General features: G+C 40.2%; 2 protein-coding genes, 1 long non-coding RNA gene and 1 pseudogene across 3 annotated transcripts in view; 2 read left to right on the top strand and 2 right to left on the bottom strand.

Annotated features, from left to right (window-relative positions):
- The window catches only part of LOC146450006 (contactin-associated protein-like 2), a 96,647-nt gene that overhangs the window by 46,574 nt on the left and 36,050 nt on the right, over positions 1 to 14,023 (top strand). The gene's annotated exons all lie outside the window — the stretch shown is intronic.
- The window catches only part of LOC146450009 (uncharacterized), a 71,187-nt gene that overhangs the window by 31,453 nt on the left and 25,711 nt on the right, over positions 1 to 14,023 (bottom strand). The window contains exon 2 of the long non-coding RNA XR_014860425.1: positions 3,071 to 3,201. This is a non-coding gene — a long non-coding RNA (uncharacterized LOC146450009). The remainder of the gene's footprint in view (positions 1 to 3,070; positions 3,202 to 14,023) is intronic.
- LOC146450015 (uncharacterized) lies at positions 190 to 3,226 on the top strand. The gene is made up of 3 exons (XM_085100896.1): positions 190 to 475; positions 778 to 1,410; positions 1,906 to 3,226. The coding sequence occupies exons 1-3, from the start codon at positions 190 to 192 to the stop codon at positions 3,036 to 3,038; spliced, it is 2,052 nt and encodes a 683-aa protein (XP_084957022.1). The 3' UTR covers positions 3,039 to 3,226.
- The window catches only part of LOC146450013 (DNA excision repair protein ERCC-6-like 2), a 28,810-nt pseudogene continuing 19,022 nt past the window's right edge, over positions 4,236 to 14,023 (bottom strand).

The following is a 14,023-nucleotide window of genomic DNA, read 5'->3' as shown; positions in this document are numbered from 1 at the left end:
GAAACACTATCTGATATATATTGTGGATTCTTAGAAGTTAATCAGTGAACCTCGCACGAAAGGAAAGGACTAACATATCCTAAGCACGAACTACACCACAGTGAACTGGTCGGCAGGCCGGCAAAGAAGACAAAAAAGTCCTCTGCAAATATTTCAATTGCGAAGTTTTCCGTGGCAGCCGCGACAACAATGAAAAAACAAAATCAAGAAGAGAAGCGTGAACATAGATTCCGCAGCTTGTGTTCCATGTCTGGCTTGCTGTTGTCCGTTGTGTGTTGTATCGCAATTATTCACGTGGAACTCAGAATACAAGAACATCATCGACTGATATCACACTCAGTAACAACATGTGATCAGTTAGAGACACAAATCCTTCGTAAAGTACAGCAGAATTACGAAGATGGCAAGATGATCAAGGCAGCCATTCACAAGGTCATTGGCGGGAAACAAGAGGTATTAAAGTTTCTCTCTTGTCGTTGGCTTTTTCAAAATACCGTGGGCTTTAATTTCACAATGTACCGGTATTCTTGTCTGTCTTTAAACTCGGTTTACTTTTTCACACAGTTACGACAGATATTTGTAAAACAAAATTTTAACTTTGTTGATCTCTGATTGAGTGCTAACTCAAAAAGAGACTCAAAGAATTGTGGCTCTCAGCCAAGATAGTGTTTCAAATATCCTCGGTTTTTAGTCAACATGTGTCAGTTTATCCATCCTTATTCATTTCCGTATTCCAAGTTCGTTTACACCTTTTAATATTAATTTTAAATTTTCAAGGTGATAAAGGTAATTGGTCAAGACAAAAACGCGCCTCACCCGATGATGCACAGCAATCCGTCCAAACAGCTTTTGAAGTGAAACTGCTGATCAAACAGGAGCTTTTTCTGCTGCAAAACCAAATCTGTGCCAGAGATGAAACGCTCTGCCGCCCAGGACCAAAGGGTAACGCAGGACGACGAGGGAGACCCGGAATCCAAGGGAGAACCGGGCAAGAAGGACCCCCTGGGAAACATGGACCGATAGGACCTCAAGGACCAATGGGGATAAAAGGTGATCTCGGAGTGCCGGGTACACCTGGTCCCGCGGGACTAAGCGGCCCACCGGGAATGAAAGGCGCCAAAGGTGAGCCGGGCCAGTCCATCTCGGCTCCTTCTCTGGTGCAGCGTCCTGTTGGAACGAGAGCCAATGAAAGCACGACAGCCATCTTGAAATGTACAGCAGACGGTAATCCACCTCTTAAGGTCACGTGGTCGAAGCTGAATTCTTCACTTCCGGCTGGACGTCACGTGATTGAGCCCAGTGGCGCTCTGATTGTGAAGGACGTTAGACCTGGAGACGACGGAGTTTACAGCTGTAGAGCTGAAAACTTGTTGGGAAGCGTCAACTCCACAGCGGAACTAACTGTTCAATGTAAGTTATACATTTTCTTCTTTAAATCATTTCAGTCAAACGCGTACTTCCTTTCCAAGCGCCGCTAAACTAACTGTTCAATGTAAGCTGTACATTTTCTCCTTTAAGTCATTTCAGTCAAACACGTACTTCCTTTCCAAGCGCTACTAAAGAAATTGTTTTATTCAACTTACGTTGTTTAGGATACATTTCCTCGTTTTAGTCATTTCCATCAAAAGCGAACTTTCTTCCCCAGCGTGGCTTCTTGGGACATTATCTGCTAGCAGGTCAGGTTTTACAATGCCATTTATTGCAGTGTTATTATTATTGTTATTATAATTTTTATTATTTACTGTTATTACTGTAACAAGTAGATCAATTAGATGCGAGTGATCTCAACGCGTTAGGTTAACCTGATTTTTTCTTTATGGAAGCAATTTTCTCCTTGCACCTGTGTTTGGAGGCCTTAATCAGTGAATCAACCTTATCGTGATTTCATCGTGTATTTTTTGACAGTCGGCCCTCAGGTTTTGTTGTCATCAAAAGAAGTGAGGGTACAGGTGGAACAAAACGTCACCATCACCTGCCCTGCTACTGGTCAGCCACAACCGAGTATCACATGGTCAAAGTCAGTTGGTAGTTTGCCAAAAGATAGAACTGCACTCAAGAATGGAAACCTAACTATCTATAAAGTGGAAAAGAAAGACAGAGGAACATACATCTGTAAGGCAGAGAATATTCTGGGATCAACAACAGCCTTGGCCCAACTCATGGTATTTTCTCGTCTGCGGTTCAAAGTCCTCCCTCCTAAAGAAGTGACTCCCATGATTGGTTCAACTGTCCGTGTGCCGTGTGTGGCCGAGAATGACCTGAGAACTACAATCAACTGGACAAAGGATGGCAAGTCTTCACTTCCTGTGGACTCAAGTGTTTTATTAATTGGCACACTGGTTCTTCAAAACATCAAGAAATCTCACGAGGGATATTACACCTGTAGAGCGACTAATGCATTGACAACAGTAGAAGCTAAAGTCAAAATCAATTCTCCAATTGGATCTTCCTGTTCTGCAGTAAGGAAGTACGTCAGCAGTGTAGGCGGAAATTACGTCATTGATCCAGATGGCACAGGAGGTCTGGCACCATTTACAGTGTACTGTGACATGACTGACAAGAATGGAGTTGGCGTGACAGTCATCAGTCACAACAGTGAAAGCAGAACGTACGTGTATGGATATGAGTATGCAGGTAGCTACTCACGTGATATTCGTTACACAGGAGCGAGTCTGTCTCAGCTGGCGAGTCTCACCAGAGTTTCTTCACACTGTGAACAGTTCATCAAGTACGAGTGTTGTGGTTCCAGGCTGTTTAGAGATGGAATGGGCTGGTGGGTGTCACGTGATTCTACTAAGATGACGTACTGGGGCGGAGCATCTGTTAGAGGTAATTGTGCATGCGGGATGACCGACTCATGTGCAGACTCCTCGGATGGTTGTAACTGTGATAAGAATGACTTTGTATGGCGTGAAGACAGCGGTCTCCTCATTGACAAGACACGTCTTCCAGTTAAACAGCTCAGGTTTGGGGATACTGGTGGCTACGAGAACGGTTACCACACACTAGGAAAATTGAAGTGCTATGGCATAGCATAAACATTGACGATAAAAAGTAACAAACCTCAAACCTTTGGCTCATGAAAACAAATACCATAATGGAATTTAAACTATTCACTTAACTAATAATTTTGTAGAAAGGATTATTAATTGGAAAGAACCAACAACAGAAAGACTCCATCTATCTTATTGTACTAGTTTGCTAAATTCACTTCAGTATCGTATTACTAGAAATAAACAGTATCAGTATCAGTATCAGTATCGTATTTCTTGACATAAACATACTTGAACACCAACCAAACTAATATTCATATACCATGTGAAATGAGGGATTACTCTCAACAGGCTTTTTGTCATTACAGTTTCTATATAACACTGTAAAAACTAAAGCGCTGTAAGGTCTCAAGTTCTGGTCAAAGCCGAGACACACTGACGGTGCTTCCAGCTTATTTCCTCTGCGTTGCATTGGCCGCGTTTACATTCCATCGACCTGATTGTTTCAGTTGGTAAATATAGGTTATCTACCGACCGGGAGGTCCGCATAGGAAAAAAATAATGTAGGCACAGTTTTTTCATATTCGGACCGATACAAGCCTGTAAGTAACCTGTTTATTTTTTTTCTAAATTCTGTTCTTAGGCGGAGGGGTCCCCGTTAGTTTCTTTTGAAGAAAACGTGGAAGTTGAACTGGGAATGCGAATAGCAGTAAAGTTTTTCGAAGTTTCTGCTTCCAAAATTTGGCAAATTGGTGATTAATAGTCAAGTAGAAGGTTGCATCTTGCTCCTGTTCTTTGTAACCGTGACGCGTGGTCAAAAGTGAGGAAAATAACACCAAGAACAGTGACAAAAAAAAAAACACCACGGTTATAACACAAACAATAATTTGGTGATTCAATGATACAGCCATATAAGCCCCGATCTCTTTAACATGGACGCATTTTTTATGGTCTGACTGATAACGTTTTAACACGGTTCCTTCAATAACACATCCGTGCAGCAAGTACCGCACTTTTCTTCATATCCCTCCCTAAAATAATTACCCCATCCCCCTCCAGTAGTAAACCGGAGTTCCTTCGTCATCCCCTTTACTTCTTCCGCCCCCTTTTTGCTACCATCCAGCTCGTAACCGGGGCAGATAAAGGACGCATTGTTTTGTATCAATTTTGGATGTTCTTATTCCGGTCCAGGAATAACAGAATAAACAGGATATCAATTCACAAAAGAACGCACTTTAAGACCTAAATGAACTCATCTAGAACAGAGGTAGGTTTCTTCTCCTTGATAGTATCTTTCTTGCCTGTCTTGTCCATCTGTTTGTTTTGCTTTTTATCTCTACAACGTTTTACTTTCTTCACAGTTTTATCCACTTTCTCACTTTTCCCAAAATCTCTACAAGAACTTGTTGACAAAAATTCGTCCAAAAGTGACCCAGAAAAAACCGAATTATCATCAACAGATGAATCTTGAAATTCAACCGCGTGTTCCCTGTTCCATTCCCACGCTGATGAACTACAACTTTCGTCTTCTGCTTGTAGTTGATGTCTTTAATTAAGTTCACAGTTCTTCGCTTTAGTTCTACAGTTTCTCGGATTCACATCACTAACACCATCTTCGATTCTGTTCAAAGGGTTGAAATGATGTTTGTTTTCAATCGCATGAGTACTTTTCTTCAAGTTTGCTTCTTGTTTTTCTTGAAAAGCAGTTGTCGCACACTTCTGATTTCTAACGTGCAAATCATCATCGTCTACCGATAAATTTCACGTCTCTCAAGATTTGCTTCACAAATTGCATCATTCCCGGGTATTTCACCTTCGTTCTATGCTTCTTTAAACTTCTTTTAGACTTCTTAGGTACTTCATGGCTTTCGTTTGCTCGAGTTTGCTCCAATGACCGCTTAGCACGCTTCAAATCTTTTCTCTCGTTGTCTACGGCCAGCGCAGACCTCTCTGGACCAACTGTAAAGCAGGACAGACCAGATAAAACCGGATTTTTGTCGACGTAAAAGCGCTTCAACATCTCCAACCTTTCAGTAACGCTATTCGCGACGACAGCTTTGGCAAGATCTATTTCCGAAGAAATCCGACTTGATCTGACTCACTTACTCACGCTATCTAGCTGTGCTAGCTAGCGTGGTACCGCGTTTTAATTTGGCATACTTTTCCCCTGACAGTCTACGCGGACTTTCACAGGGATTAACAGACAAATGTTTGGAAAATTAACAACGCAGTTACACTCTTCATCTTTCTACCACTGAGTTACACGTTCTCGTGTTGTCTAAAAGGCGTTGCAGTAACATGGGAGGGTGACAAGTTGTTTAATTATGGAGAAAACTTTAGACCAAGTCTACGAGTCGCGTGTTCGTCTCGCTTGATATCTCTAATATTTTCTAGATGTACCAAAATATAACCCAGAAGCTGAGAGCCAATCAGATCACAGGGTTACTCATACCGAAGAGTTGCGGTTTTCAATTGAGAAAAAGCAAACGAAACTCGAGATTACTGTCGACACTAACTTGAAGACCAACGCTATAAGTACCAAGACATTTTAATATCCTCACCTTCGCAACCGGCTTCGACCTTCTTTCAAGATTTTGCTCGTCTCCGTTACCACAACTTTCGCTGATTTACGTTTTTCTTTCGATCTGGTGAACAAACCGTCATCAGAATCCTCTTCCTCGCTCGATGAAGTTGTCTTTTTTAAGATAAATTTCCCTCGCTCCTTGGTGACCGTTTTCCATCATCTGCGAAAAAATCAGTCGCTGGTCGATCCCAATTTTATCCGGCGATTTAAACTAGCAGTAGGCGGAATCATGTCGTAACTTTCCTCCGTCATTTTTCTTTCATTCTTCCTCGCCTTTTTCTTAATTTTTGTGAAGTAATTGTTTGAAGTGCTGGTTTCAATGTCTTCATCCTCGCTTAAACTAGAATCTTCCATCGCAGTTGGCGGAATCACACTTTCGGGATCAACCGTTCCAGAACACGCCCCACTTTCCCCTACCTTAGTTCGCTTGAGGTTGTTTGTTAGACTCTCTAGTTCAATGACGTCATATTTATAGTTGAAGAAATCTTCTAAAGACACTGACCTTCGCGAAGCGTAATTTTGGAAGATTCCATCAGTTTTGGCGCAGCACTTTTGGAGTTGGCTTCCAAACCAGTTAGAATGTCTTCAACATCTCTGAAAGATGCTGTATCATTGTCAAGAACCATTGAACTCTCCCGCTGATCAATTCTTACTCCTTTCATCTGATGACTCGTGTTGTTCAAATTTTTTCCAAGCTTATCACCGACACTGCTGGGGATAGGGAGAGAATGTTCGTCATCATGGAAAAACTGCGATGCCAATTCTTCCAGGTTATATGGGTCTTCATCTTCTTTCTGGTTTACGCCGGGATCACCGGTTACCTGACAAAGAAATTATGATGATCAACAAACTTTTTGTCTTTACAATAACAGTAATTGGTGAGGCTGGGCCGATACCAGTTTTTCCAAATCGATCCAATACCAGCGCGGCATCTACCGATATTTGGCATTTTTTTGATATCGAAATCGATATTGTGACGTTATCATCTATGTATTGTGTTGCGACATCATTGTTTAAGGTAGTGGCCAGGCTAGCAAGGGAGACAAATGTCTGCGCATGCTCGAAAAAACTCGAGTTATTAACGTTTTTTTTTTAGTTTTTCGTGATTCGAGGTTTTTGCGCGGTTTTCGACGCGGTTAAATTTGACAACCTAAACTTTAAATGAAAAGCATGCAAAAACGGTTCGTCGGCAAGCTAATTGAGGCATGTTGGCACAAAAAGCAACTCAAAGCGGAGACGGAAAACCTTGTTTGACATCACCTGTGGTAATTTTTCGATGGACGAAAGTCTCTTTTGATTTGATGTGTCGACAGTAAAGATGGCGGTTTGTCTGCAACGAGTATTTGGCGAGTCCAGTGTCAATGCATTTGTCTGTTTTCCGAGGTTCTGCTTTACATCTTATCCAACACCAAGCGAAAGAAATATATCTTTTCTGGTAAGTACAACGTATTGTTGGTTCCTTGTATTTGTATTTTTAGTTTTCATTCGCTTCCTTTCGCGGCAATAAAGAAACTGTGTTGTTGTCATTCTAAATTTTGTGGTGGCCTTCAAAGAGAACAGCCTGCGTTCTCTGTTTTCATTATTTTTTCATAAAAATCGACTGCAGCATTGAGGTGAAGTTATTTTTCCATTTGAGGGTTGTAATTACCGTCTTAAACCAGTACATTTTATTCTTCGTCGAAGTGAATGTTTTGATTGAAAAATTTAGTTTTTATTTTACCGCGTATTAAAATTTCTCATCATACCCCCGAGACTTTTGTCTCCCTTCGTGATATGGGAATTCCCATGAGCAGGGTGTCAGTCCATTAATATACTAGTTGTTGCCAAAATTTGGTGTATTTCTGAGGTGTACCCCCAATACACTCTAGCCGAACAAAGCTGCGTTGATCGAATTTCAATTTGAAGATATTACTTTTCTAACATCATACTTTCTGGCCTTTCCAGATTTAGAAAATTATAAGTTACCAGTAATATCAAACTCTCACCAAGTCGTACTAAGCTTAAACTTACTTTGTACCAAATGTAAATTCTGTGGACGTTAACTTTTTTGCCATTTGTTTTCAGAACGGTGGTTGGCAAGTGAAATTAAATTATACGAAAACATCTGAACGCCCCCACATTTCTGTTTATATCCAAAGAACGAATTCGTGATATGGGAATCGGCTTGGGTGAGATATTTTCAAGGAACAGCTTAATAGATTGCCGACATTAAACAAAATTTTTAAGGTGTACCCCCGATACACTCTTTAGTTTTTCTTTGCGCGCGGACATATTTGCTTCTCTGTTGATGGCGTGACACATTTTGCATCATTATTTTGTCACACAAGCGTGTGTATGTTGAACAGAAGTTGGATAGAAGCAGCATTCAGTTAACCATTTTCAGTTTATAGCATCCCTGCTTAATGAGCTATTTGTACAGATTGTTGTGGTAGTGTTCTATAACATCATTTTTTTATAATCTTGATCTGAACTGTCAAGCAGTGTGTAACAATTTGCCCACAAGGGGCCAATGCAACAACCCTGACAAGTCTATTCGTCATATTAGGAGTGTTTTGAGATCTGCCCCTGCCTGGGTACAAAAGCCATGTACAGAGGGTGTAACCTTTTCGGGTAGATGTAGACCTTGTGTTTTAGCTGTGATTTAAAATAAATATTGACGTAAGCTTTTTATTTACCATCACAGATCATGACAGATGGGATGAAAGTACAGTATGGCTCAAGAATCACTTTGTTAATGGAAGTTCTTGTTGAGGCAGTTCATAAACTTGTAAATTTTGCATTCTTGTGTGAACCTTCCTGTGCACTTCATGCACAAGGGATAGATCCAGTTGTGTATCTTACCTTTTGATAAATGTTTATGATGGCAGAAGTTAAGTGCTCCTTTTTTCATAAAGCCTGAAATATATCAGCTGTTTTGCATCGCTCACAAATCATAATCTGGAGAGGAGATGGCTGATATTCAGGCCAAGTTTAATGCAACCAGACCCTAGGTTCTGGTGATAACTGTGATTACAGATAAAAGGTCAAACTTCTTATCACTCAGCCATCTCTTTGAATTAAAAGAAAAATTCAAATTTGGAAGTGAGTAATGAATTATGAAATATGTACACTACAGTTGTTTATTTTTACAGTGCAGTCTCATTTGTTTGAACCCTCAATTTTTTAACTCTCCCGATTCTTTGAACCAATAGTTGTTCATTCTCTTGGATTTGCTTCAGTCAGATTTTTACCTCCTATTTTTGGAGCAAAATTCAGTTTCCCTAGGAGTTTAAAAAAATTGGTATTCAATTCCACCGTAGTGATTTATATCACACTATTTATACAAATGTTATACACTAAGTCAATTGTTTTTGTTTACTTACTTTTGATTATCTTGAACAATAACTGTGTATTTTTCATGGGTTTTGTGACATCAGTGACCAGTGCTACAGTACTTTTCTACAACTAATCACAAAGTCTGGTATAACCTTTTTCAGTAATATAAGGAAAACACAAATTAATATTTCCTCCTCCATTCTGTCCAGGGTTTTATGTAAAATATTCTTTATTGATATAAGTGATGAAAATAATGCTTTTAATTTGCAATATTTAAAAGTATTTATAGTCGTACATCATTTTGTGAATTCAGAAGAGGACTCGGCTATTATACACTCAACCCTCCTTAAGCACTCTTGTACCTTCTATTTTTTTCTCTGAAAAACAGGATGATGAAATGTAATGTAAGGAATATTTTACATCTAATGCTTATTAAATGACACATGGTAGGTATTTTGTTGTGTAAAAATGAATTCATTGGGACTTCGCAGATGAGGTGCTGGCAATCCAAAATTAAGCCGGAGTGATTAGCACTACTGACTTCTTCAATTGGGTTTTTGCTTGTAAGGACAAAACGTTAAAGTGGGTTGAAGGAAAGCCCCTGCCCTAATTGAAAAATCAGAGAATTAAATCTGAAGTGTAAATGTTTGTGGTGGAAGGAAACCCTTTGCAGGGGCAGATGACATCATCACCAACTTGGCAAAGGAGAGAGAACTTAGGATTGAGGTCATCAAACACACTCCCTAATCCAGTTTTGACAAGAAATATGTGACTCGCAAAACCTCACGAAGCTAGGGCTGGGTGGGCAGTTGATTTGAAGTGAAAAAATCTGCTAAGGCAGCTTGAAAGTATGAATTGTCTCATTCTTTGTGATAGCAATTGAGAGGATAGTGTGCCCTTTGAATAGCCCGACCCCTTGTACGAGTTGTGTGATCACACCCACTCTGTGCGATGTCATCCCCACAGACTGCGGGAGTGATACACTGTAATTAGCAGGATGTTGGGGATGCACCATTAGAAATGTGAAGGGGGGGGGGGGGGGGGGAGTCCATAAACAGCATAATTTTAAATTCTCCTTACAATTTTAAGAGCGGCTTTCCACAAATATCGACCGAAATCAACTTTTGGTGGCACAAATCAAAAAATCGATTTAGCTCATATTTTGCTCATAGGTAGGCCTTAGTAAGAAACAAAACGTGCTGCAGTCAGTTTTTCCAAATACGGCTTCCTTACGCGTAAACAAGCGAAAAACGATTTTTAGTTCGGTTGAGTTCAAAATTCGCTTCTGGTCGGGCGGAATTTTCCATAACTTTGACCGGCGCGTATCAATCCACAGCCAGTCACGGATCATGAAATAACATTTCTATCTGTTCTAGGTCCTCGTCTTCTGTTCTACAGAAAAAAACATTCAAAACTTAGGTTACTTTTATGCCCGAAACAGATCTAGAACAACATGCTATAAATGCAAATTTTTCACAACCAAATTTTCGAACTGAAATACCGGCAATTTTACCCATGGGCGATAACTTAGATTATCATAAAATAACCTTCTATGGCTTCACTGTGTACTTATCAATCATAACATCAAAACAAAAGTTTGGGTAAACAAGATGCCTGCTATACTGGCATTACGCGAGATGCTGGGGCTGATTCATTTATTCCAACTGTATGCTTCGCCGATTGATAAAACTATCCTTGCTAATGGAATAGTTTGAGTCACGACGATCGCGTTACGTTGTTTTCCGTGTGTTACGCGACTCAGACTATCAGCGGAAATTTGTCAAATTCCATTACGATAACGTAAGCTTCTCAATGACCTCTTTTCAGTCTCGCGTCGTGGTCTAAGACTGTCAAACAAAGCACGATTCCTTCACTAAGAACTCACCAGTTTCCACCGTTTTACGTGTCGGGTGCTTCTTAGAAGTTATTCTTTCGATTTACCGCTTCAAAATGGTGAAATTTCCGTTTGAAAACGGCACACTTGAGTCCAGAACATGTTAAAACAAAATGGCGCGACTTAATCCGTCTTTAATAAATATATCAAATGATGCATTGACGTCACACAGGTAGGGGTGAGTGGGTTCCCTCCCTCGCGATATAAGCGACAAGAATGGGTTTTGATTGGCCTGCTTCTGTTGAAGACAATCAGAACAATACACCCCGAGTAGGAGAGGGGTGAGTTTAATGAATAAATTAATGTACCGATTTGTAGCTACGAGGAAGAAAAAAAAAACAAGATGCCTGCTATACTGGCATTACGCGAGATGCTGGGGCTGATTCATTTATTCCAACTGTATGCTTCGCCGATTGATAAAACTATCCTTGCTAATGGAATAGTTTGAGTCACGACGATCGCGTTACGTTGTTTTCCGTGTGTTACGCGACTCAGACTATCAGCGGAAATTTGTCAAATTCCATTACGATAACGTAAGCTTCTCAATGACCTCTTTTCAGTCTCGCGTCGTGGTCTAAGACTGTCAAACAAAGCACGATTCCTTCACTAAGAACTCACCAATTTCCACCGTTTTACGTGTCGGGTGCTTCTTAGAAGTTATTCTTTCGATTTACCGCTTCAAAATGGTGAAATTTCCCTTTGAAAACGGCACACTTGAGTCCAGAACATGTTAAAACAATATGGCGCGAGTTAATCTGTCTTTAATAAATAGATCAAATGATGCATTGACGTCACACAGGTAGGGGTGAGTGGGTCTCCTCCCTCGCGATATAAGCGACAAGAATGGATTTTGATTGGCCTGCTTCTGTTGAAGACAATCAGAATAATACACCCCGAGTAGGAGAGGGGTGAGTTTAATGAATAAATTAATGTACCGATTTGTAGCTACGAGGAAGAAAAAAAAAAAAAAGAAAAAAAAAAAGAAATCGACCCGTTTTTAGACACGGTATGCCCCTTCAGGGCATCCCGCGTAAAAAAGAAATCGACCCGTTTTTAGACACGGTATGCCCCTTCAGGGCATCCCGCGTAATTATTTGAAGTGACCCGCAGGGCCTCGAAATAATCACCTACCCTGTCGAAAATCTGGCATTCGCATTGTAAACAATGGCGTGACATAGCCGGTGACCGCGAACCACGAAAGCCAAACGAGAATCAAAAACGTGCGTCAATTTGAGACACAAAGGTACGGAAACTAAGCTGATACCTTAATGAAAAATCAAACATAAGTTTTGGCCATCTTCTTTATCTATTCCCACTCGATACAAGCATATTAGTGTGTCGACGACGAGGTTTTTAGTATTTCATGACCATTTCAGGCACGTTTTAACAAGAATTTAGCATCGAATTCTTCATTAACCCGCACTGGAGTTATTTCTGTACTCTTACCTTCTGAGTAAAAAAACAATCCAGTTTACGAATTAATAAACATTTCCTTTTTTTTTTTTTTTTTCAATAAACAACTCGCAAGCTACACTGTTGCGTGACAACCATGAACCAAAAGTGTCACCATAAAGATTTATATGTTTCCGCAATGTCTCAATGTATGTTTCAATGGGGATACAGACGATTTTAAGGGGCTAGTTTTCGTAACTAATGTCCGTTTGATTCCATACTTTCGCACGTTGAATAAATACCTCAGAAACGGGCACATCATCAGTTATATTCGAAGACCAACAAAGTTAAATCATTCGTGACTTAATATTGTTGACACAATATTTTGTTTTAGTTCTTTTTCGTTTCTCTCCAGAAACAAGTCCTTTCCTCTCTATCAGGTGTGGGACTTAATTAGAAAACGTACTGACCAAATTTGACGGCCGAAGTATATTGAACGCCAACACTGTCTTCTGTGAAGTTCTCCCATTATATGCGGTGCATTTTACATTATATGTGGTACTTTTTGTATTATATGTGGTACTTTGTACACTGTATGTGGTACTTTTGTCATTATATGCAGTGCTTTTGTAATTATATGCGGTACATTTCGCATTATATGCAGTGCTTTTGTCAGTATATAAGGTAGTTTTTTCATTATATGCGGCGCTTTATTTGTCACCATTACATGCGGTGCTTTTGTCGTTATATGCGGTGCTTTCTTCATTATGAGGATGAGGTCGAGAATCTACGGGGATCTGGGTAAGAGTTTACTGATATTGATAATCCGCCATTTTGTTTCAAACGCGCGAATTGACCTCCTCGCTCATGGATTCAATTGCGCTTGGGAACCCTTTCAGAAAGCTTTTTAAACGAAAGGATAGACCCGGGAGTACCATTATCTATGTCAGATAGCACTTTTGCCGACCTAAGAGTCAATACGATTGGTAAACGTATTCGACTCAGAGAACTGTATGTGGCTGATCAAAGGTAAACAGATGAGAATGATGAAAACGCGGCTGCCACAGGCACAACCATGAGTTACAGCGATTCTGTTAGGCAAGAAAGGAGCCTTTTATTCCAACCAAGCAGCACTGATGGGAGAAGCACTAGCTCTGGAAGGAAGAGAAAACGGAAGAAATTTTGTCCGCAAAGGACATGGACTGTGCAGTTTGTGTGCCTGGCATCACGCTTTGCGAAAAAAAAAAAAATCCCGACTGCAACCGAGAAAAAGACGCTATACCAAGCAGGCTTAGGGTGTAAGATATCTTTTCTCTGTGGGACAGATGTCAAATTTACAGAAAGGTCAGCGGAATTGAAGCAAAAAGACAACACCCCAAACAAATATTGAGTTTCGTAACAAAACCATCAGCGCCCAGCCTCAAACATGTTTTAATGGGAAAATGGCACTTAAAACAAAACCAGCCTTTCATTGCGAGAAATCTTCAAAGAGCCACCACTAATTTCCTTTAAAAAAGGAAAATCTCTAAATGACATGCTTGTCAAAACAAAAATATAAAGAAGTTACATTTCAAAAATTTTTCCGTTTTTAGAAGTCGTGCAGGCCTGTCATCCCTTGCTATTTCCTACAAAGACATCATATCACCGCCAGAAGTTACGCCTAACATTTCCATTTCATGTACCGACAACTTGCAAACAAGGTCCGGAGTAAAATTTCTCAGCGATTTCTGAGCGAGGAGGTCAATTCGTGCGCTTGAAACAAAATGGCGGATTATCAATATTAGTAAACTCTTACCCAGATCCCCGTAGATTCTCGACCTCATCCTCATAATGAAGAAAGCACCG

This window comes from Pavona decussata, unplaced genomic scaffold (assembly GCF_977016875.1).
Source record: "Pavona decussata unplaced genomic scaffold, jaPavDecu1.1 SCAFFOLD_516, whole genome shotgun sequence".
Lineage (NCBI taxonomy): Eukaryota > Metazoa > Cnidaria > Anthozoa > Scleractinia > Agariciidae > Pavona > Pavona decussata.
The sequence above is the reverse complement of the archived record's forward strand: the minus strand, read 5'-3'. Positions and strand labels throughout refer to the sequence as shown.

Excerpts from the sequence above, each read along its gene's own strand:
- LOC146450015 (XM_085100896.1), top strand. The coding sequence starts at position 190 with ATGAAAAAACAAAATCAAGAAGAGAAGCGTGAACATAGATTCCGCAGC. Across the intron at positions 476-777 it reads ATTAAAGTTTCTCTCTTGTC|GTGATAAAGGTAATTGGTCA; the intron begins GTTGGCTTTTTC and ends TAAATTTTCAAG. Across the intron at positions 1,411-1,905 it reads AGCGGAACTAACTGTTCAAT|TCGGCCCTCAGGTTTTGTTG; the intron begins GTAAGTTATACA and ends ATTTTTTGACAG.